This window comes from Caretta caretta, chromosome 10 (genome assembly GCF_965140235.1).
Source record: "Caretta caretta isolate rCarCar2 chromosome 10, rCarCar1.hap1, whole genome shotgun sequence".
Classification (NCBI taxonomy): domain Eukaryota; kingdom Metazoa; phylum Chordata; order Testudines; family Cheloniidae; genus Caretta; species Caretta caretta.
In genome coordinates, this window is record NC_134215.1 from 85,037,454 (window position 1) to 85,061,633 (window position 24,180).

At 55.8% G+C, this 24,180-nt stretch overlaps 1 protein-coding gene across 1 annotated transcript; it reads left to right on the plus strand.

Moving 5' to 3' along the window:
- Positions 1 to 1,033: 1,033 nt before the first annotated feature.
- Positions 1,034 to 24,129, plus strand: SERINC4 (serine incorporator 4). The gene is made up of 12 exons (XM_048866006.2): positions 1,034 to 1,132; positions 11,391 to 11,558; positions 11,765 to 11,943; positions 12,064 to 12,143; positions 12,897 to 12,990; positions 13,218 to 13,429; positions 15,369 to 15,464; positions 16,488 to 16,614; positions 19,295 to 19,367; positions 19,943 to 19,994; positions 21,016 to 21,166; positions 23,099 to 24,129. The coding sequence occupies exons 1-12, from the start codon at positions 1,034 to 1,036 to the stop codon at positions 23,307 to 23,309; spliced, it is 1,542 nt and encodes a 513-aa protein (XP_048721963.1). The 3' UTR covers positions 23,310 to 24,129.
- The last annotated feature ends 51 nt before the right edge of the window (positions 24,130 to 24,180 follow it).

A 24,180-nucleotide genomic window follows, 5' to 3' on the forward strand; every position in this document is an offset into this window, starting at 1 on the left:
CTAGAGTATCATTCCAGGCTCTTCAATCTGCATTCATAGGGCAATTTCCTCAGGCTCCAAATGTTCTCACCACCCTTCTCTGAGCCCCTCTAGTCCCCTCTAGTTCTGTGATGAGGTGACTTGGGGTGTGCACAGGATCCAAATGAGGCTGCTCCATATATATATGTATTAGAATATTCTCTGTATTATTTTCCATCCCATTCCACCCAAACATCTGTGCTCTTCTGACTGCAGCTACGCACTGAGCCAGGTGCTCAGACCCCAGGTCCCTTTCTTGCATTGATACTAGTAGTTTAGAACCCGGTCAGGTGTAAGCGTTTTCCCTCTGGGTACTTTACTTTGCACTGATCACTGTGGCTTCGTGTGCCTGGTGCTGTCCATTCCCCAGGCTGGAGGGGCACAGGGAGGGGAGAGCTGGCACTGCTAAAACGATTGTTGTAACGGGTTGAAATTGTGGCTGCTGACCCTGGGTTCAGTGCTGTTGGTCCTTGACCCAAGGAGCTGACTTAGTGACTATTTCTCCAGTGCTGATGTGGTACTGGGACCTCCATCAGCAGCTCTCAGACGGCAGCATCTGCGTCCCTCTTCCACAGAGCTCAGCCAGGCACAGCGCAGGGGGAGGCCAAAAGAGGCTCTGTTTTCCCTGTCTGCACCGGGCATCTCATATGGTCCTTTGCATTCTTCGCACTTTCTGGAGGTGACAAACTGCCTCCTGCGCTCGCTGTCTGTGCTGGCAGGAGCAGACTCCTTTCCAGGGATTGCTAATCTCTCTATTTCTGCTGGGTAAGAGGGTTAAAGAGACTGATTTGGTTCCCAACTTAATCACTCTTGATGGAAAGACAAGAGTCAGCAAGAGATCATGGATGGGGGCGGGTCTACCAAGCCTCAGCCAATCACAGGCTGCTCTCTAATTGGCTTCCACTTTGGATAGTTTTTCCAAAGCAGGGAGGTGCGGGGGGCATTTGCCAGTCTCCTCCTGTTCTGCAGGGATGTGCTGTTAGCAGGACAGTCAGGCCCAGACAGCCCAGGACTGATGACCAGGAGGCTGGAGCAGCACATCCGGCATCTCCACTGGGGAGCTGGTGACTTCAGGCCTGCAGAGGGGATGGTAGCCAGCTGCTGTAAGGCACAGGTAAGCCAGAGTGTGACCCCCTTCCAGGAGCCACAAGGAACACCCTGCTGGTATTTACAGGACTTGTCTCTGAACCACCCCAGGGATCGCTGCCCTCAGTGAATTGCAGCCACTTCTGGGGTGCGATGTGGCAACTGTTTTAACAGCCAGGCAGCAACACTGCCCTAGCCGGTTAGGACTCACCCAAATGGGGTTCTGGCCTGGATGCCAGATTAAACAAAGGATTAAACACAGACTGTGACTGGCTCGCCAGCTACAAAAGCCGTTTCTCCTCCCTTGGTGTTCACACCTCAGCTGCTAGAAGAGGGCCTCATCCTCCCTGATTGAACTAACCTCGTTATCCCTAGCCTGATTCTTGCTTGCATATTTATACCTGCCTCTGGGAATTTCTCCTACATGCATTTGACAAAGTAGGTATTCACCCACGAAAGCTCGTGCTCCAATACGTCTGCTAGTCTATAAGGTGCCACAGGACTCTTTGCCGCTTCTATTGTCTGGTGCTTTATTCTTAATCCCATTGCCCAAGCCCTCCCTGTGGTGTGTGCCTGCTTCCCTACCCCAGCCCCAGTTTGTGCCCCCTCTCCTCCCTATGTGGTGCCCCAGGAGCACACAATTAGCTCTTTCTGCCCTGAGGCGCTGGGTGCCCCGCCTGCCCCGGTGCCAGCTGATGCCTCGTGTGGTGATGCTGGATGCCTGCACCCCAGGGACATTTCAGACCCAGAGCCCCAGCACATCAGGGGGAAGGAGACCAAAGCCCTGAGGTAAGTGGGGAAGTGGGATACCGGGAGGAAGCACGAGCAGGAGAGGGTGAGAGGGGAGGGCTCCTGCCTCATACTGAGAAAGAGGGACGATCAGCGAGTTATCTCAAGTGCCTGTACACAAATGCAAGAAGCCTGGGAAACAAGCAGGGAGAACTGGAAGTCCTGGCACAGTCAAGGAATTATGATGTGATTGGAATAACAGAGACTTGGTGGGATAACTCCCATGACTGGAGTACTGTCATGGATGGATATAAATTGTTCAGGAAGGACAGGCAGGGCAGAAAAGGTGGGGGGAGTTGCACTGTATGTAAGGGAGCAGTATGACTGCTCCAAGCTCTGGTATGAAACTGCAGAAAAACCTGAGAGTCTCTGGATTAAGTTTAGAAGTGTGAGCAAGAAGGGTGATGTCATGGTGGGAGTCTGCTATAGACCACCGGACCAGGGGGATGAGGTGGACGAGGCTTTCTTCCGGCAACTCCTGGAAGTTACTAGATCGCATGCCCTGGTTCTCATGGGAGACTTCAATCACCCTGATATCTGCTGGGAGAGCAATACAGCGGTGCATAGACAATCCAGGAAGTTTTTGGAAAATGTAGGGGACAATTTCCTGGTGCAAGTGCTGGAGGAAACAACTAGGAGCAGAGCTCTTCTTGACCTGCTGCTCACAAACCGGGAAGAATTAGTAGGGGAAGCTAAAGAGGATGGGAACCTGGGCAGCAGTGACCATGAGATGGTCGAGTTCAGGATCCTGACACAGGGAAGAAAGGAGAGCAGCAGAATACGGACCCTGGACTTCAGAAAAGCAGACTTTGACTCCCTCAGGGAATGGATGGGCAAGATCCCCTGGGAGAATAACATGAGGGGGAAAGGAGCCCAGGAGAGCTGGCTGTATTTTAAAGAATCCTTATTGAGGTTACAGGGACAAACCATCCCGATGTGTAGAAAGAACAGTAAATATGGCAGGCGACCAGATTGGCTTAACAGTGAAATCCTTGCTGATCTTAAACACAAAAAAGAAGCTTACAAGAAGTGGAAGATTGGACAAATGACCAGGGAAGAGTATAAAAATATTGCTCGGGCATGCAGGAGTGAAATCAGGAAGGCCAAATCACACCTGGAGCTGCAGCTAGCAAGAGATGTTAAGAGTAACAAGAAGGGTTTCTTCAGGTATGTTAGCAACAAGAAGAAAGTCAAGGAAAGTGTGGGCCCCTTACTGAATGAGGGAGGCAACCTAGTGACAGAGGATGTGGAAAAAGCTAATGTACTCAATGCTTCTTTTGCCTCTGTCTTCACAAAGAAGGTCAGCTCCCAGACTACTGCACTGGGCAGCACAGCATGGGGAGGAGGTGACCAGCCCTCTGTGGAGAAAGAAGTGGTTCGGGACTATTTAGAAAAGCTGGATGTGCACAAGTCCATGGGGCCAGATGCGTTGCATCTGAGAGTGCTAAAGGAGTTAGCGGATGTGATTGCAGAGCCGTTGGCCATTATCTTTGAAAATTCATGGCGATTGGGGGAAGTCCCGGACGACTCGAAAAAGGCTAATGTAGTGCCCATCTTTAAAAAAGGGAAGAAGGAGGATCCTGGGAACTACAGGCCAGTCAGCCTCACCTCAGTCCCTGGAAAAATCATGGAGCAGGTCCTCAAGGAATCAATTCTGGAGCACTTAGAGGAGAGGAGAGTGATCAGGAACAGTCAGCATGGATTCACCAAGGGCAAATCATGCCTGACTAATCTAATTGCCTTCTATGACGAGATAACTGGCTCTGTGGATGAGGGGAAAGCAGTGGACGTGTTGTTCCTTAACTTTAGCAAAGCTTTTGACATGGTCTCCCACAGTATTCTTGCCAGCAAGTTAAAGAAGTATGGGCTGGATGAATGGACTATAAGGGGGATAGAAAGCTGGCTAGATTGTCAGGCTCAACGGGTAGTGATCAATGGCTCCATGTCTAGTTGGCAGCCGGTATCAAGTGGAGTGCCCCAAGGGTCGGTCCTTGGGCCGGTTTTGTTCAATATCTTCATTAATGATCTGGAGGATGGTGTGGATTGCACCCTCAGCAAGTTTGCAGATGACACTAAACTGGAAGGAGAGGTAGATACGCTGGAGAGTAGGGATAGGATACAGAGAGACCTAGACAAATTGGAGGATTGGGCCAAAAGAAATCTGATGAGGTTCAACAAGGACAAGTGCAGAGTCCTGCACTTAGGACGGAAGAATCCCATGCACCGCTACAGACTAGGTACCAAATGGCTCGGCAGCAGTTCTGCAGAAAAGGACCTAGGGGTTACAGTGGACGAGAAGCTGGATATGAGTCAAAAGTGTGCCCTTGTTGCCAAGAAGGCCAGTGGCATTTTGGGATGTATACGTAGGGGCATTGTCAGCAGATCGAGGGACGTGATCATTCCCCTTTATTCGACTTTGTTGAGGCCTCATCTGGAGTACTGTGTTCAGTTTGGGCCCCACACTACAAGAAGGATGTGGAAAAATTGGAAAGAGTCCAGTGGAGGGCAACAAAAATTATTAGGGGACTGGAACACATGACTTATGAGGAGAGGCTGAGGGAACTGGGATTGTTTAGTCTGCGGAAGAGAAGAATGAGGGAGGATTTGATAGCTGCTTTCAACTACCTGAAAGTGAGTTCCAAAGAGGATGGCTCTAGACTGTTCTCAGTGGTAGAAGAGGATAGGACAAGGAGTAATGGTCTCAACTTGCAGTGCGGGAGGTTTAGGTTGGATATTAGGAAAAACTTTTTCACTAGGAGGGTGGTGAAACACTGGAATGCGTTACCTAGGGAGGTGGTGGAATCTACTTCCTTAGATATTTTTAAGGTCAGGCTTGACAAAGCCCTGGCTGGGATGATTTATTTGGGGACTGGTCCTGCTTTGAGCAGGAGGTTGGACTAGATGACCTCCTGAGGTCTCTTCCAACCCTGATCTTCTATGATCAGGGACCTGCCTGAGCAGCTTTCTTGTTGGCCCTTGGGAGCCTGAGCCCCATGCCTGTGGCTAGCAAGCCAGGCTGAGAACCAATCACCTCCTTTCCCAGATGTGACCAGCGTGTCCCCCCCCAGGTGTGCCCTGTGCCCCGGGCAGCCCAACGGCTTTGGGGTGGGCAGCCAGCTCCATGGATGCACAGTGTGTGTAGGAGGATGCAGGCGCCACAGGTAGCCAGGATGTGCTGCTGGGGATGACCATCGCCGCTATGTGTGGGCACACATCCCTTCCCCACAGCATCCTCCCTGACACCCACTCCCCACCTGTCCTGCTCTACCACCCATCCCGCCTTTCTGCTTAGAGCCATCCAGGCAGCCACCGCGTAGACACTCCCAGTGCAATTTGCTGGGAAGGGGGCCATGTTCGGCGCAAAGGGGGAGCGCTGCATGCAGCAGGAGGTGCGGGAGTTTAGTGCTCCCCAACTCTGCCGCCCGCCCTAGAGACTGATCTTCCTGTCACAGCCTGGACTTAGTCCCTCTCCTGCATGGTCAGCAGCCCACTGCAATTGGCTCCCCCACACTCCCAAGCCGGCTAGGACTGTGCAGCGTTCAGGCCCCGTCTCTGGCTCTGCTCACGTGCAGACTCCCTGTCTGAACCCCTTCCCTGGGATGTGAGCCTCTGCAGTGCAGCTGCCCCAACCCCACGACCCGTGGAGAGACTTCCCCAGCCTTCCCACTGTGGGTGCCTGGCGCCTAGGTTCACCCTTCGGGGACACCTTGCAGGTGAGTCAGGAACGTGGGCTTTGCACAGGAACGTCTCACGTACGCACACGCTGTACTGTGAGACAGCACAGGAATGGCCAAGCTCTGCAAAACAGTGAGTGACTCACTGCAGTCCCTCCTGAGAGCCCTGGGCCCTCCTGCCCTCTTCTCTAGCTGGGTCCCCTCCTTCAGGCGCTGGAGAGCACCAGCCTGCAGTCTCTTCTGTTCAGTTCCTGCTTCCAGCCAGCTGGCTGTTGGGCAGAGCCATCAGACGTCCATGGCTCTCTGGTAGCAAACCCCGACTTCACCAGTGCAGAGCTACTTAGTGGGGGGGCCCCTTGATGGTCCTGTTTCAGCTGCTGCTTGTGTCACTTTGTGGCCCAGTCTGTCCTGCTGTGTGCACCGGCTGTCTCTTGTCCTATGCTCTGGTTGTAGCTCTGTGGGGCAGGGCAGTCTCTCTTGTCTGTACAGTGCCCGACACAGTGAGGCCCTGAGACTGCAGCCAGGCATAGAGTACAGAGCAATGAAAAGAGCCCTTGGCAGCCTGAAGGGCAAGGTTGTGTCTTACTGCACCGTTTCACTTTGGCTCCGCATGGACAGCGACTGGTTTGAGTTTGGCTGAGTAGCTGCCAGCCATTGGTCTGGTTCCATCCTTCGCCGCTGGGTCAAACAGCCTTATAGCAGCTGGTATGTTCTGAGTCCCCTCCCTCCTCAGCTGGTTATATATCCAAAGCATCACTCTTGGGAGAGCCTGTGGATGTCCTCACCCACTATCCCACCTACCACCGGTACCTGTCTTCCCCCATTACTGGAGTGGCTGAGCACCTGGCAGTCCTTGATGTGTTCATCCTCACAACCTCTGTGCAGCATGGCCAGGCTGTCAGCCCCCTGCACAGACGCCAAGTGACTGTCCCGGGGTCACACTCGGAATCTGTGGCACAGCCAGGAACTGAACCCAGGTCTCCCTAATCTGAGGCTAGCACCTGAACCGCTGGACCATCTTCTGTCCCCCCACAAGCCTTCTTGGAGACCCATCTTCCCAGGAGACCGCTCCCCATCCTGCAGGCACATCTGGCAGTCCTCCCTGGACCCGTTCTCTTGTATTCGGCTGGATTAAGGTGCACTTAGTTTGAATAGGCCCAGGTTACCAAGCAATCCCGATGGCACTGTCCTCCCTGTTCGTTACCACTCCACCAATCCTTGTTTATCCGCAGACGTGATCAGCAGGGATTTTATATTTACGTCCAGGTCACTGATCAACATGTGGAGCCCCATCAGGCCGAGTACTTAGCTTTGTGGAGCCTCCCTAAAAACTCCCAGTTAGCCAGTTCTTAATGCACTTACCATGTAATCGATTAATATTGTGTAGAGCTCGTTATTTAATCAGAATACCATGAAGGCAGTATGAAATGCCTTACTAAAGTCAAAGTACATTTGGTTGATAAAGGTAACCATGGTGATGTGATTGTAATCTCATCAAAGAAAGAAATTGGGTTTGTTGGCCATGACCAGGTTTTCATAAAACCATGTCGACTGACATTAGTTCTAGTTCTATACTTTAACCCTTTATTGACTGAATCCCATATCAGCGTTTCCATTATTTTGCCTAGGATTGATGTCCAGCTAGCTGGCCGTTAGTTATCCCGGTCATCCCGGTCGCCCCTTTTGAATGTCGGCAGCACAGTAGCACTCTTCTAATCTTCCGGAATTTCCCCAGTATTCCAAGATTTATTAAACATTAACGTCAGCAGGCCAGAGGTCTCCTCAGCCACTGCTTTTAGGACTCTTGGGTATACGTTACCTTAGCCTGATAACTAACTTCTGGGTATAAATATGTTAAATTATTTGACATCCTCATATAATTACAAATGGACTGGAAAATACTTAAATCATCCTCACATGATATGAGTGTGTCATTCTGCTGCTTTCCAGATACAGAATAGAAATATGTATTGAACACTTCTGCCTTTGCGGTATCATTAACAAATTTGCCATCTCCGTCTAGTGATAGGCCTATGCCATTATTTGGATTTTACTTTTTCTGATATAGTTAAAGAAACCTAGTTGTCTTTAGCCTGCCAGACATGGATTTTTTTCCCCCATGACGTCTTCATCTTCCCTTATGAATTTTCTACACTGAATTTCTTTTAGTTTATATTGATTGCTATTTACTTCCCATTTTTCCATTTGTTACATTTTGCTTTGTTTCTAATTGCTGCCTTCACTTCCCCTTTGAACCAGGATGGGTTTTTAACCAAAGTTGTCCTCTTTCTCTATTGCGGAATCGGGTCTTTTTGGCCATGTATGTCCCAGAGCCCCCCGGGCGATGCTCTGGAACTGCTCTCCATGAAGCCAGGCAGGACTCTGGGGAAGTCTCCTCTCTGGGGGCAGCCTGTCTGCAGGACACAAAGCTCACACGGCTTCCACCTTCCTGGGTCTGACCTCGGAGCATTCGGCATCCTCTGCCCCTCCATGCGCTTCCCACAGCGAGTCCGCTCAGGTGGGGGCTTGGGGAAGCCAGAGGGTCCTGCCCCCCAACTTCACAGTCAGACGTGACTCTCAGCCAGCTAGTAAAACAGAAGGTTTATTAGATGACAGGATGTCATGGAGTCCCTGGGCGATGCTCTGGAACTGCTCCCCATGAAGCCAGGCAGGACTCTGGGGAAGTCTCCTCTCTGGGAGCAGCCTGTCTGCAGGACACACAGCTCATCCAGCTTCCACCTTCCTGGGTCTGACCGCGGAGCATTCAGCATCCTCTGCACCTCTGTGCGCTTCTCACAGCGAGTGCGCCCAGGCAGGGTCCTGGGGAAGCCAGGGGGTCCTGCCCCACAACTCCGCAGTCAGACGTGACTCTCAGCCAGCCAGTAAAATAGAGGTTTATTAGACGACAGGAACATGGTCTAAAACAGAGCTTGCAGGTGCAGAGAACAGAACCCCTCAGCTGGGTCCATTTTGCAGGGCAGTGAGCCAGACAACCACATCTGCCCTTCACTCCATGTCCCAGCCAGTCCCAAACTGAAAACTCCCTCCAGCCCCTCCTCCTCTGGGCTTTGTTCCTTTCCCAGGCCAGGAGGGCACCTGATTCCTTTGTTCTCCAACCCTTTAGCTCTCACCTTGCAGGGGGGAAGGGCCCAGGCCATCAGTTGCCAGGAAACAGGGTGTCGGCCATTCTCTGTGTCCAGACCCCTGCACACACCTGCCCTCTAGGGCTCTGCAATGATCATACACCCTTACCCCACCACCTAGATACTTAAGAACTGCCTAGGGGAAACTGAGGCACCCCCACACTATTCAGAGGAACCATTAAGAACAGTCTCACTTTGTCACAATGTAATAAACTCTTTTTAAAGAGCTCTCTATGTTCATTCACATTTTTCAGTCTAAATTTTTCCTCTCAATTAATTTCACTTACAATATCCCTCAGCTTGGGGAAAGCACCAAGTGTGTGTGTGTGTATATATATATATGTATATATATATATTTGAGTTCATTCAATATGGCCAAATGGAGCACAGTCCCAACTAGTTATATATATTGAATGTATTGAAATTATGATCACTGGTCCCTAGGCAACCACCAACTTCCAGTCCAGTGATTGATCCATATGTATCCAAAGGTCCAAAATAGGGTTGCTCCGCATTGGCTGCAATACCATTTGTGTTAGACAGTCATCCTCCATCATTTATAAAAACTCCAATGATGTTTTACTAGTGGCTGCATGAGACCTCTGACACATCTCCCTGACTGAAGTCCTCTGCCATAACAGAGCATTTATTTCCCCACATTACAGACAGGTGTTTAAGGAGCATCCTGGTCTCTGGTTTGATTCAGTGGTCTGTAACAGATGCCCACCAGTATCCCCAGCTGGGCTTTATTAGTTAGCACATTGATCCATATGCATTAGAGATGCCGTGGTCAGAGTTATCAGTGAATCTGAACAGCAAATGGTGTTTGAGGCTGAGTGCCCCCCACCCCTGTTACCCACTCTTGCCTTCCTGAGCAGGTCAGAACCAGTGATTTTGAATGTTCCAATCATGCAGACATCCCACCAGGTTTCAGAGATGCCCGCTGAGTCATGGGCATACACATCACTCATCCAAACCCCACTGCATCCCAGAGCTGCCCCAGCCGCCTGGAGGGCGGATCCTGCTTGCCACAAACCCGTCCTTGGAGCTTCGGCAAAGACAAACCAACAGCAGAGTTTGTTGTGTGCCACAGCTCAGGAACCTGCTTTGCTGCTCTGGCCAGCTGGAAGAGCTCTCCGAAGCGTAGCTAGGAGCTCACTGCATCCCAGTGCTGCTACACCTCTGGGGTCCAGGAAGCCAAGGGGGTGGCCCCCTAGGGTGGGGCACAATCTGGATCAGGGCAGGACATAAGGCCCGATGACTAGCAAACACAGCAAAGCTCCAGGTAGGAGCCAAAGGATGCCCATGCCCTCTGCCTGGCCCAACTGCATTGCAGGGGCTGGGTGATGTAACCTCTCCCTTCCCCTCCCCTAGACCACCCTGCCTGGGCCTTCTGGTGGGGTCCATGTGGCCAGCCCTGGGGGGGTCCAGCCCATTCTGCATGCCCTGCCCTTCCAGGTGAGGGCATCGGGCACAGGAGGGGCTCTGGGGAGCAGCAGCTTGTAGTGTGTCCTGAACGAATCTGGGTTTGCTGTCCATGCCCCCTGTGGCCAGGGCTTGGGCTACTGGGGGAGGTAGTTCTCTGCTTCCTGGCCTGGACTTCTCCATGGGGAGGCTAGGGGCAGGGCCTTTCCCATCTCCTGGGCTCTGGCCACCCACTAGGAGGTGAGTCTGGAAATCCTGAGCCAATTAGCAGCCCTAATCCCTCCCAGAGCAGGGGCTGCCTCCCCCTGGAAGGCCTGGGGCAGTCAGTGGCAGCTGGGGTGGGGAGGGGGCCGTGCTCTGCTAGAGAGGCACGGTGGGGAGCTGTCCAGGGCAGGGGGTTGGATCAGCTGCCGGATGGGCCCAGGGCAGCTCTGTGCCTCTGTCTGGCATCACCTGGGGGCAAGGAGCCTGTGTAGGCCAGGTACCCCGTCAGAAGAGTCCTGGGCTTGGCCCTGCCCTGCAGCGCTGCCCCCGGCCCGCCGGCAGGAACAGATGGCCAGGGCTGGCCGAGCCTCCCAATCCCCCGCTAATCCCACTGCGGAGCAGCTCAGCTCAGCTCCCCCTTCGCATTGGCCATTCGACAGAGGAAAGACACAGGAGGCAGCCGCCTCAGTGCAGCCCCTTCGGCCTCCTCTGGGTCAGGACAGCCCCTTCCCACTGGCACTGGTGCCACCAGGGGCCGTCCCTGAGCCTGCCTCCTTGCCACCGCCGGAGGAGCAGGGCCCCTTGGCGCAGCCGGGCCGGCGCAGCCAGCCATGTCCCTCCCCCAAATGCTGGGGTGCAGCCACCTCTGCAGCTGCCTCGTGAACTCGCTCTTCAGCCAGGTGAGCCTGGCCCCAGCACCCCTTTCCAGGCCCCTTGCTATGCCTGGCGCAGCCCCCTGGCCTCCCTCCGAGACGGTCTGCCTGTGGAGCCCCCTCCCCAGGGTCGCCATCCTGCAGGGCAGGGGCCTGCTGCCGGCGGGGCCCAGCTCCCCACCTGAAGGTGGCTGGGGCCGGTGAGTCAGTGTCCACACAGCGCTGCCCAATAATCCCCAGGCCCGGGGTGCAGCTCAGCGGCCTCTTGGCTCACTCCCTCTGCTGCCCCATCACCCCAGCCAGCACCGCGGTGACCCCCAGCCCCCGCGCCCTACGCCTCGCCTGGGGCAGCCGGGATGCAGGCCCAGGGTGTGACTCCGCTGTCTTCCATCCCTCAGATCGGCTGCTGCTGCGGCCCGGCCCCCTGCGGCCCCTGCTGCTCCTGCTGCCCCAGCATTAAGGTGTCCACGGGGAGCCGCATCCTCTACACCCTCTTCCACGTCCTGGCCTCCACGGTGTGCTGCCTCGTGCTCTCCCGCACCATCTCCGAAGCCGTCAAGGAGAACGTGAGTGGAGCCTGGCTGCAGGCCCCCGTGCTGGCCTCCGGCTCTGCGACGCGTAGGTCGGCTCTCCCCAGCTCCCCGGGGAATCGCCCTGGCTCTGGGCCCGCGCAGAGTGAGCCCCAAGGGGCAGGTGTGGCCGGCATTGTCCCAGGCTGTCTCGGGCAGGCGGCAGCGCCGGCTGATCTGCCCCTGTGATTCCCCCTCTGCAGGTGCCTTTCTACGCCCTGCTCTGTGAGCGCCTCCCCCGGGGCATGGACTGTGACATGCTGGTGGGCTACTCGGCAGTCTACAGGGTCTGCTTCGGCACCGCCTGCTTCTACCTGACGCAGGCCGTCTTCCTGATCAACGTGAAATCCAGCAGCAGCTTCCGCGCCCTGCTGCACAACGGGTAAGAGACCCCCACGCCCATGGGCCTGGCTCTGCGCACTGAGCTGGAGCTGGCCCCAGCGGGAAGGGGCTGGGGCTTGGGCTGGGGCTTGGGCTCCCTGACTTCTGAGCTTCATTGCAGATTCTGGTTCCTGAAGCTGCTGATTCTGGTCGGGCTTTGTGCAGCAGCCTTCTTCATCCCTGATGACCGCTTCCTGCAAGGTACCAGCCCATGGACACGAACCCAGCCCCACCCTGGAGCGGGCCATAGGGACTGCCCCAGCAGCACGGCCAGGAGAGCAGCCGCTGTCAGTTACTACAGACCTGGGGCTGGGTGGGAGCCGGTGCCCGCTAGTGGGGAAAGGCCCCAGGTCCCATTCCCCACCCCCCTGAGCCAGCCTGTCCCTGCCCTGGGACTAGATTGGAGTCGATACTCCCAGAGGAGAAAGCCCCTAGAGTCACTGCTGGTCCCTGCTCCTGGCCCTGGCTTGGGGCTAGAGCCCTCAAGGCGAGGGGTCAGCGCAGAGAACTGGGGCTTGGCACATAGCCCCACTTTCTCCAGGTCAGCAGCTTGAGCTCACTCCCCTTTGTTTAGGAATTAGAGATGGGAAAGGCCTAACAGCCAGCCCAGAGCCAGTGCCTGGCTAGACCCTGTTGGCTGCTCTGCACAACTGGGCAGGTGTCCTGTGTGCCCCTCGGCTCCACCTTGCCCCACTGAGCTAGTCGTCTCACCCCCCCGCCCCCCCCCCCGCCATGAGGTTCACCACCTCACTCAGCTGCCCAGGCCCCTCCTCCTGGCGGGGAGGGGGTGTTATCTGCCCGTGGGGAGGGGCTGGGTGAGGTGGAGCACAGTTGGGCTGGCTATGTGGCATGGCCAGGTCCTGGTGGCTCTGTACAACGGGCAGGGATGGGTTCGGCCGTGGCCAGGCGTGTGTCTGACCTTGCTCCCTCTCTCACTGCTTCACCTACTGATAGCCTGGCACTATGTGGGCATCTGTGGCGGTTTTGCCTTCATCCTCGTCCAGCTGGTGCTGATCACAGCCTTTGCCCATACCTGGAACAAGAACTGGTGAGTCTGCTCCCCCAGTGCCTGGTGGGGTGTCCTGGGACTGGGCCATGGGGACTCTTCTGGGTACCTTTTTCTAGCTCCTCTGCAGCTGTGGTTTCTCCCATTGCCTCTGGGAGTCTGTGCCCCGCAGGGAGACTCTGTATGCCAGGCTTGCTGGGCCTGTGCCCTCCCCAAGCTGCTAAAGATTTGCATTAGCCCCTCACTCAGCCTGTTCCCTCCCTCTGCAGGCTGCTGGGCGCGTCCCAGGACAAGCGCTGGTACCTGGCCGTGCTGCTGGCCACGCTCGGATTCTACACCATCGCCTCTGCGGCCGTCTCCTTCCTGTACAAGTATTACACCCACCCAGCTGGCTGCCTGCTCAACAAGGCCCTGCTCACCCTCAACGCCAGCCTGTGTGGGCTCCTGTCCTTCCTCTCCATCACACCCTGCGTGCGGCTCAGTGAGTGCCTCGGGTGGGGTTCCTCCCCACTGAGACGCTGCCTGCCATGTGGGCTGCCACTCAGATTTCTAACCCCTCTCTGGGTGGGTGGCTGTAAGCAGGGCCTGGACTGTCCCACCTGCCCCCAGGCTGCGCTGGGTGGGGTGCTTTTCACGGAACCCGAAGGGGGAGGTGGTAGCTCCAGGACCCAGGGTTGGGGCTGAAACAGAACTGTCACTCTGGATCGTTCCGTGTGTGCGATGCCATGTGTGTGTGAGTGACACCGTGTGTGTGTGCAAGCAACACCGTGTGTGTGCAAATCACACTCTGTGAGTGCAGCCATGTGTGCGCGCGTGTGTGTGTGCAAACAATGACTTGTGTGCATGTGACAGTGTGTGCTGTCAAAACAGATCTTTCATGGCCCACAGCTGGGCAGATGTTTATCGGTACCAGTGAAGACCCGGCTGCAGATGGTTAATGCACAGTCGTTTATCTGAGCGAGACTCACACAAGCAGTTAAGGTTACATGGTCTACATCCTTTCCTGCAAGCCTTAGCTTCCCAAGCATAAGCCCTCAGTAACTGTGTTAGCTCTATACAGTTCCCTGACTGGCAAACAAAGCAGGCGTATCTACCACTTCTAGATGAAGACTTCTTCTTTTCTTTCCCCTCTCAGGTACTTGTCTGTCCCCCGAAGCAGAGTCTTGGTCACTCTGAGCCCTCTGGTTCTAGGCTCTCACAAACGTCCCTCGAGGCGGGGTCTCCGTTACCCCAACAACTTCTGTCTCCGTCTCAAACCTCTTCAGACGTTAATTGGGGAAATTAGTCTGACTCATTTACTTTGCTTAGCACTTCTACCGTTTGTTCTCCAAGCAGTCACATGTCCCAGAAATATGCCTCGTAGGCATTTATTACTGATATATTCTCATTAATATTTTGGAAGGATTTGCAAAGCAGACACGCAGACCAATGCTCAGCCATCGTTTACCCTCTCATAAATCATTCACTTAAGCTCGTAGCGTGATGTTATCCAAAAACTAGTGAGCTAGTGTTCTGCTGTTTTCCAAAATTTGAGGTCAAAACACACGCGCCTATCGAGCCGTTGTTAACCATTCCAGTGCAGTTTCAACACCTCCAGTAAATTTGCACTCCATTTATCTAATGCCAAGAGAATCCTGCTCCCAGAATCCTCTCACACATTCAGCCAAGCCATACCAAACTCATGCTTGTCACATTTATTCATATCAATCGCAGCAATTCATAATAATTTGGCACCGTCTCAACATGTGCAGGTGTGAAGCCACATTCATGTGTACCTGTGTGAGCAATACCATGTGTGAGTGACACTGTATGTGTGCAAGAGATAGTGTGTGAAGCCACGTGTGTGTGCATGCAAACTCTGTGTGTGTGTGTGTGAATCCGTGTGTGTGTGCACAAGTGACTATGCATGAGCGACACCGTGTGTGTGTGTGTGTGAATCCGTGTGTGTGTGCACAAGTGACTATGCATGAGCAACTCCGTGTGTGTGTGTGAATCCGTGTGTGTGTGCACAAGTCACTATGCATGAGCGACACCGTGTGTGTGTGTGTGTGTGTGTGTCTGCTAGTGATGTCGTGTATGTTTGTGAATGACACCAGGTGCATGTGTGCGAGTGACTGTGTGAAGTCATGCATGTGTGATCAACACTGTGTACATATGCAAGCGACAGTGTGTGCGAGTGAAGCCATGTGCGTGTGCGAGCATAGCATGTGTGCATGCAAGAGATGTGGTGAGTCCTGCATGCCCAACCTCTCCCAGCCTGCCTGAGCCCTGCATGGGAGCCTGGGCAGTGGGTTCTGGGGCTGCTGGAGGACTGGTGTAAGGGGCAGAGCTGGGGATGGGGAGGGCTGCTCTGGCCAGTTTCGGGCTCTAGCTGACCTCTGACCTGTGGGAAAGCAGCTGACTCTCCCGTCTCCGTGCAGAACAGCCCCGCTCAGGCCTCCTGCAAGCGTCTATCATCAGCTGCTATGTCATGTACCTCACCTTCTCGGCCCTGTCCAGCCGCCCGCCCGAGAGAGGTCAGTGCAGCCTAGGGCTGCCAACTTTCTACTCACACAAAACCGAACACCCTTGCCCTGCCCCTCACCCTGAGGTCCCACCCCTGCTCACTCCACCCCCCCATCGCTCGCTCTCCCCCACCCTCACTCACTTTCATGGGGCTGGGGCAGGGGGGTGAGTGGGAGGGGATGAGGGCTCCGTCTGGGAGTGCGGGCTCTGGGGTGGGGCCAGAAATAAGAGTTCAGAGTGTGTGGGAGCTCCAGGCTGGGGCAGGGGGTTGGGATGCGCGAGGGGGTGAGGACTCCAGCTGGGAGTGCGAGCTCTGGGGTGGGGCCAGGGATGAGGGGTTTAGGGTGCAGGAGGGGGCTCGGGGCAGGGGTTGGGGTGTGAGGGCTCTGGCTGGGGGTGCAGACTCTGGGGCGCAGGAGGGTGCTCTGGGCTGGGACTGAGGGGTTCGGAGGGTGGGAAGGGGATCAGGGTTGGGGTGTGTGGGGGTGGAGCGAGGACTCCAGCTGGGGGTGAGAGCTCTGGGGTGTGGAAACTTTTTTTTTTTTCTGTCACGGGCCATTGACCCACAGAAAAAAATCAAATGTGGGCCACTCGCCCGCCCGGAGGGATGCGGAGACTCAGGGCTTCCCCCTGCAGCAGGACAAGCTGGCACTCGCAGCTCCTGCCCCACAGTGGGGCGCCGTGAGCTGGATGATAAATTAACCACGGGGCTGGATCCGGCCCACGGGCCCTAGGTTCCCCGCCCCTGCCCTACGCGTGGGAGCCAGAGGAGGGACATGCCAGCTGCTTCCTGGGAACTGCGTGGAGTGGAGGCTAGCAAGGAGTCTGCCAACCCTGCTGCGCCACCAACCAGATAGTCAATGGCCCGGCCACCCAGGACCCCTTTTCGACTGGATGTTCCCGTCGAGAACTGGACACCTGATCGTCTTAGTGCAGCTCCATGCGCCTGCCTTGGCAAGGCAGCCGGGAGCCCAGCCAGGGATCCAGGCCTGCAGCCCCCTCACTACCTGTCTTGCTGTTTCCCCACCCTGCAGTGCTGTACGAGGGGCAGAACCTCACCATTTGCTTCCCTAGCGTCAGCAAGGACGGGCTGCAGACAGAAGACACCACGGTTGCCATCCTGGGAGCCACCATCATGTACGCCTGTGTTCTCTTGGCGTGGTGCGTATGCTTCTCTACTGCTCCGGTCAGCTGTAGGGGCCGCCTGAGGCAGGCTGTGCGGGGAGGTTCCCACAGACCCTGGGGCTCCGTTTCCACTTCAGAGCTTCTGGAGTGTCACAGATTGTAAGGCCAGAAGGGCCCCCCGTGACCATCCAATCTGCCCCACTCAGCACAGCCCAGAGGCCCTCCCCAGCCATCCCTGCGCCCTGCCCCTCACTGCCAGCTGGGCTACAGAGAGACACCCAGTCAGGACTGAAAGACTCCAAGTGAGGGAGAATTCACCACATTCCCAGGGACCTTGTTCCTCCCTGGCACCTCTTCTCTAGCCTGGCTTCAGCTTCCAGCCGCTGGATCTTGTTTTGCCTTGGGCATTAAATTAAACAGCCCTCTGCTCTCAGAAACTTCTTCGGGTGAGGGTTCTTCTAGACCAGGAGCACGTCACTTCCTAACCATCTCTTGGGCAAATGAAACCCGTTAGTGCCACTGGGGCTCTGTCTTTGTCAGACCTTCCAGACTAACCCTGGTGATGTGAGTTTGTCCTGGAGGGGAACTGGCCAAGCAACGGCCAGGGGCTCCATGGAGTGTGGGTGACGTAGTCGTGGTCCTGGCACCATGCCCAGGGAGTGCTGCTGTCTGTCAGGTTAGGGGATAGAACGGGGCCCCCCTGCCCACCCAATTAAACTGCCGTGCAGACAGCTAGGGAATAGCTGTAAGCCCTGGTCTCCTGGCCTGACTCCATTCTGCCGTGTGTTTGTTTGGAGCCAGTGGGATACGAGCAATGACGCTGCATGCTGGTAAGTGTAGGGTGGCCAACAGCCGCTTAGTACAAGGGACGTCCCTTATTTCTTCCTTTCTGGACAACAAGTTGGGGAGTTGCTGAGTGCTGCAAAGAGCGACAAGAAATACCCCAGCAAATGGAGGGGAGTCCTGATTAGTATTAATGTTGACGATAACGGTAATAATAGTATTACGAGATGGCAGAGGGTGGGGTGCAAGAAAAACAGTCCCTTATTTTTGAAATACAGTGTTGGCAGCCCTAGTTAAACTGGTCCTGTGTTCCACCCCAGAGGCAGGTGCATTGCAGTGGAGGACGAAGGGATCCCTGTTACAGGCTTATGGAAAACAGATCTTGTCACACTGATTTGAAATCTTTTTTGCTGAGATTAGAAGTTTTGGTTCATAAAGATCATAGAATAGAATCTCAGGGTTGGAAGAGCGCTCAGGAGGTCATCTAGTCCAACTCCCTGCTCAAAGCAGGACCAACACCAACTAAATCATCCCAGCCAAGGCTTTGTCAAGCCCGACTTTAAAAACCTCTAAGGATGGAGATTCCACTACCTCCCTAGGTAACACGTTCCAGTGCTTCACCACCCTCCCAGTGAAAACGTTTTTCCTAATATCCAAGCTAAACCTCCCGCACTGCAAGTTGAGACCATTACTTCTCGTTCTGTCATCAGCTACCACTGAGAACAGTCTAGAGCCATCCTCTTTGGAACCCCCTTTCAGGTAGTTGAAAGCAGCTATCAAATCCCCCCTCATTCTTCTCTTCTGCAAACTAAACGATCCCCGATCCCTCAGCTTCTCCTCATAAGTCATGTGTTCCAGTTCCCTGATCATTTTTGTTTTCCTTCGCTGGACTCTTTCCAATTTTTCCACATCCTTCTCGTAGTGTGGGGACCAAAACTGGACACAGTACTCCAGATGAGGCCTCACCAGTGTTGAATAGAGGAGGACGATCACATCCCTCGATCTGCTGGCAACGCTCCTACTTATACAGCCCAAAATGCCGTTAGCCTTCTTGGCAACAAGGGCACACTGCTGACTCATATCCAGCTTGTCCACTGTAACCCCTAGGTCCTTTTCTGCAGAACTGCTGCCGAGCCATTTGGTCCCTAGTCTGTAGCTGTGCATAGTAGTACATAGTGCTGATGTGATAGAGTTTTGTAAGACTTTTTGATTAAAAATTAAAACAATACAAAATTAGCATGGCACAGGGTAAAGGGATTAAAAACTGGCTAACTGATAAGTCTGAAAAAGTCAGTGTATGTGGGGAACCATCACTGAGTGGGAGTGTTTCTAGCGGCGTGCTGCGGGGACTGGGGCGTGGCCTTATGCTGCTTAACCTTTTTATTAATGACCTGGAAGAAAACTTCTCCTTGATACCATTTGCAGAAGCCACAAAGGCTGTGGGCGTGGGAAATAATGGCAAGGACAGGGCACTGTTCAGAGCCATCTGGATTGCTTGATAAGCTGAGTGCAAGCAAATAATATGCATTGTGCTGCAGCTAAAGGTAAATGCAGACATCTCGGAACACCGAATGCAGGCCATGGGTGCAGGATGGGGACTCTATCCTGGGAAGCAGGGACTGAAAAAGATTTGGGCGGAGGTGACATGTGGGGGGCATGCAGGGTCACTTGCTCCCCCAGATTTCTGCCTTCCATTTCGCAATAGCTTTGGCTCGGGCCAGGCGTGTGCAGCGGGGCCTGGGGAGGGAGAGCCGCTTCTACCCCGACTCAAGGCTGGCCCAAGCCTGGCAGCAGCACAGCACCCCTTGGTGGTAAGTGGATGCTACACCCCTGGCCGTAGGTGTGGGTGGCACATCCCTGAGGGCTGAGTAGACTGTACAGGAGAATGAATTGCCACTGAGTTACAGATTCTGCCTCTCTATTCCTGCTGCAGTAACGAGGCCTCCTACCTTGCCGAGATGTTTGGGCCCCTGTGGATGATCAAAGTCTATAGCTTTGAGTTCAAAGTGAGTAGGAATTCTACCTGCGCCTGTCTGGGGTCCTGGTCCCCATGCCCCATCTCATCCCTCTCTCATCCTCACACCCATTTCAGCTGTGCACCCTGCCTTGTTCCTCATCTCCTGCCTGTCTGCGGGATGGGCTATCCACCCCAAGACAATCCTGTCTGAAACCCTAGGCACCTTCCTGGCACCCTGCAGCTGCTTGTGCCATGGTGGTTACATGGCTATTTTTAGCATGCTCGCACGCTAGGCCTACCCAAGCTGGAAAGTACCCACCAGCTCCCATGCAGTCTGAGTACAGTTAGCCCACAGCAGGCGGTGTCTAGGCCTGGCCAAGGGGCTTCCGTTTTCTTTGCATGACCTGCTATTAGAAATGAAATGTTCTTCTGGAGGTGAACCCCCCGGCTTTGCCTCTGAAGCCATTCTGTCCCAGACAGCCCAGCCTAGTCCAGATGAAATTCCACCCTGGTCTGGTTCTGATTCCGATTCCAGCCCTGTAGCAATGTGGCTCCAGCCCAGTCCCTGTGCTCTGTTAACTGTTCCCCTTCCAGATGCCACAAATCTTCTAGTTTTCTTTACAGAAACCCTCCTGTTGCTTCTGTTGTTCTGACAAGACAGGGGAAGAGCTGGAAGGTGAGTGCCAGGGCTAGGGGAGGTGGGACAGGCCTGGGGAAGGTGAGTGTGAGCCCTTAAGGAGCATGGCCTGGAGCAGGGGGCATGGGCCCTAAGGAAGCATGGCTTTGGGAGGTGGGCCCTCGGGATGCAGGCCCTAGGGTGTAATCTAGAAGTGTCATGTCCTCCAAAGGGGGAAGTCTCGGATATGGAAATGTCCGCAAAGAGCATATGAGGGCCTTGACAAAAAAGCCCTGAAAGATTTGTGCTGCAGGGGACAGGTTCTGTTGCATGGCAAGTGTCCCTGTCACCAGACTGCATGCATCGCGCGCACGTAGGCATCGTGGTGCTGGTCCCACTCACAGTATGTGTAACAGCAGCCACGCTTTCCTGTTGATGAGAACAGCGGGAAAACTCATTCTACTGGGGGGGGGGAAGACCTGTGGCCCCCACAGAACCTGAACCAGCCCCTTAGTAAATAGTGAGATGGGGCTGAGCAGAAAAGGAACTTCCATCCCTGACAGAATCCCTGGGTCTGGAGTTAGGGGTGTGGGTATCCGAGGCTCCTGCACCCCCACCTCATCAGCCTGGTAGTGCCCTGGTAACCGGGCGCTCTTATTGGATACAGAGCGGGTATGTGAGCGAGAAGGGTAACTGGGGGTGGGGCTGTAGGTAACCGGGTGCTCTCATTGGACGCAGAGCGGGTATGTGAGTGGGAAGGGTCACTGGGGGCGGGGCTGTGGGTAACCGGGCGCTCTCATTGGACGCAGAGTGGGTATGTGAGCGGGAAGGGTCACTGGGGGCGGGGCTGTGGATAACCGGGCGCTCTCATTGGACGCAGATCGGGTATGTGAGCGGGAAGGGTCACGGGGGGCGGGGCTGTGGGTAATCGGGCGCTCTCATTAGACGCAGAGCGGGTATGTGAGCGGGAAGGGTCACTGGGGGCGGGGCTGTGGGTAACCGGGCACTCTCATTGGACGCAGAGCGGGAAGGGTCACTGGGGGCGGGGCTGTGGATAACCGGGCGCTCTCATTGGACGCAGAGCAGGTATGTGAGCGGGAGGAGGGGCCTGTAGGGCGGCAGAGGATCATCTACAATGAGCATCAGCACGTCGTTTACAGCTACTCGACCTTCCACTTCATCTTCTTCCTCGCCTCGCTCTACGTCATGATGACCCTCACCAACTGGTTCAGGTAAGGCCCTTGCCCTGCTGCGTGGCCCCAGCCAGCCTGGCACGTCCAGCAGCCAGGCCCCTGGGTCTCCAGGGCATCTACCCCCAGGGGATGGACCTGCCTCTCCTTTCCACATTCTCGGCCTGTTATGGCTCCAGGCTGTGATCTCAGCAGTGCTGCTAGCAGACCGGGTCTGGCCTGCCCTTCATGTGCCCTCCCAAGTCCGCTGGCCCCAGCGCGGTTCCAGGGCATGCTGTGTCGTAGGAAGAGGGCCGGGGACTCGTTAGCCTTTCTCCTGAGTTCATGCTGACTCCAGCGCCCCAGCGTCATGCGGTGAGGGACTGCTGAATTGTACAAAGATCCAGCTTTTGAAGGCTTGTAACAGGTCCTATGACTGATGATCCCCAGTCACTGCCAAGCATCGGGGTGTCAGTCCTTCTGCCCTCATCAAAGCCAGGGGCGGTGACTCCATGGTGCGTCAGATGTGGCTCCTTCACCTCCTGCCCTGCCTGGAAACCGCTCCCTCTGAGATACCTCTTTATACACAGATAGAAACAAGTTACGTACTGCCCCTCTGACGTGGCTAATTACTGCCCCCTGACGTACCTAGATACCACCCTCTGAGGTAGCGAACCATCACCCCCTGCCTTGTACCTGTTGGTTCGAGCAAAACCTCTCTATCCATCATGCTGTCGTCCTGACCGTCTCTCTAGGATGGGTCAGCATGTTCCCGTTCTCTATTGAGCATGTGCTGGTACCACCCTTCTGGAGTGTGTTTGCATGTATATTCTTGTACTTTGCACTACTTAGGAATGTGTGTTTCTGCTATATCAGCCCTGTTCTTGCCAGGTTCTGTGAGCAGGGCCTGCCTAGCTCGCAGCCTGACTTGGCTTTATATCAGCAAAGCTTTGACCACAACTTTAGTTCAGGCCTCACACCAGGCCTCTGATACAAGGGCTTATGTCTCAGGCTCTCTTCCTACTACACTCCAGTTGTGGATTAACGCACAGGCCCACGGGCACCATGCCTGGGAGCCCTGACCAATTTGGGCCCCCCCTCCAGGAGTGCTGGAATCTGGGTAGAAGGGACGAGGGGGCATTGGCACTCTGGCTCTGGCCTCTGCTCCTCCCCCCCCCCCCCCCCCGATTCTGCCCCCATCAGGCCAGAAACTCTATCTGGGTAGTGGTAAGAGCCGCCCAGGTGCCCCGGACCCTGGGCCTCCCCTTGGGCATACCGCTGCCAGTGGGACCCAGGGGTGGGGGCTCTGGTCTGGCTGCCTGCCCCCTCCCCAGGGCCTGTAGACATGCTCTGCAGGGAGTGGAGGCCCTGGCCTGGGAGGTGGCAGGGAGCAGAGGTGGACTAAGGTCTCCTGGGGCCCTGGGCCAGAGTAAGTGGAGGGGCCCCTTCTGCCTGCAGCCCTGCCCCCATTCTGCCCCTTCTGCCGTGACCCCTCCCCTTCCCCACCCATAACCCCACCCCATTCCATCCCTTCCCCTGCGGCCCTGCCCCTGTTTCACCCACAGTCCCACCCCATTCTGTAGTGCCCCCCCCATGACCTCGCAACCTGTTCGCTCCTTTCTGCCCCTCCCACACTGCGGCCCCAAGACCAGAGAAGCTCTGTCCCCCGACCATGGCCCCAGCGGGGAGCGAGAGCTCCTCCCGTCCCAGACCCCCTCCCCCGGCTTCTGCGAGGGGTTTGGGCTTCTGCCACCCCATGGCAGATTTCTGCTGGGGTGCCCATTTTTCTGGGGCCCCTGGGCACAGGCCCCAGGGGCCCATTGGATAATCCGCCACTGTCGGGGAGTCCCAGGAAGGTCACAGGCAGCGAGGAACCGGGCAGGGAGGGCTCCTCCAGTGCAGCTCCAGAGTGTGGGGGGCCAAATGTTCTCTGTGCCGGGGTTAATCCCCTTTGGGCTCCCCCCGCCTCAGTGTCTCTTCTCTCCCACCCACCAGCTACGAGAATGCGGAGCTGGAAACAACCTTCACGCATGGCAGCTGGTCGACGTTCTGGGTGAAGATGGCCTCATGCTGGGCCTGCATCCTGCTGTACTTCTGGCTCCTCCTGGGCCCCCTGTGCTGCTCCGACTTCCGCCAGCACCGGAGGGGCAGCCTGCGCCTGCTGCGACGCCGGCGCCCCCTCCAGCCGATCAGCGTCTCCACGTAGCCCCGGCTGCTGGGACCGGACAAGGTGCTGGCTGCTGAGCTGCAGCCGCCCGGGGCGAGTACTGGGCCGGGCAGCTGGCTGCAGGGCTATGGGGATGGAGGGACCGGGGCAGGGCCCAAGCAGCCAGTTCAGGATCGGGGGCTCTGGACTGGACATCGGGGGCTCTGGACATGGCTCTGGACTGGCTCCATGTACCAAAGAGCCCCCAGCCGGGGCTGCGGACTCCGGCAAATGCAGCACCCACCAGCCCTGCTCTGCCCATTGGCCTCGGCCTTGAGGATGACCCACACTGGCTTGTCCCAACCACTGCCATTGGGGAGTAGGAAACTGCTGAGAAATCCAAGCCAGAGCCCAGGTCAGGTCCAGGGCCGCCCCTGGGCAGGAACTCCCCCAGCGCCAGCGGTCTGGGGACATCGCCTCAGCATGGAGTCTCACAACCATCATCACGGACGCCTAGGCCGGAGAGCTGGCCTTCAGGGACCTCGCGCAAGACTGGCTTGTCTCTAACAGCTTCTGCTAGTCAGACCTGCCCCTCTCTGGTCCAGCCGGGGGCTCCTCGGGCAGGATGTCTTTCATTTGAGGCCCAGAGCACGGGGCAGTGGCTGGGCTGGGCAGTCGCCATGCCCCTCACACCTCACCTGCAGCTCCTGCTGTCTTGGCCTTGAGAGGGCGTCTGTAAGACTCTGCCCCAGCCTGCCTGGAGGCCTACAGGTGCTGTGGCCTGGCTGCCCCACTTTGGTGACTGACTGTCCTGCTTCCTGGAGGCACACCAGCCTGCCCTCCAGTCATGCAGTGCAAGGCGAGTGGGCCTGTAAATAGCTCCAAGGTGACTGTTTCTACATAAAGCCTTGAGCTGAGCCTGTGTGGAACT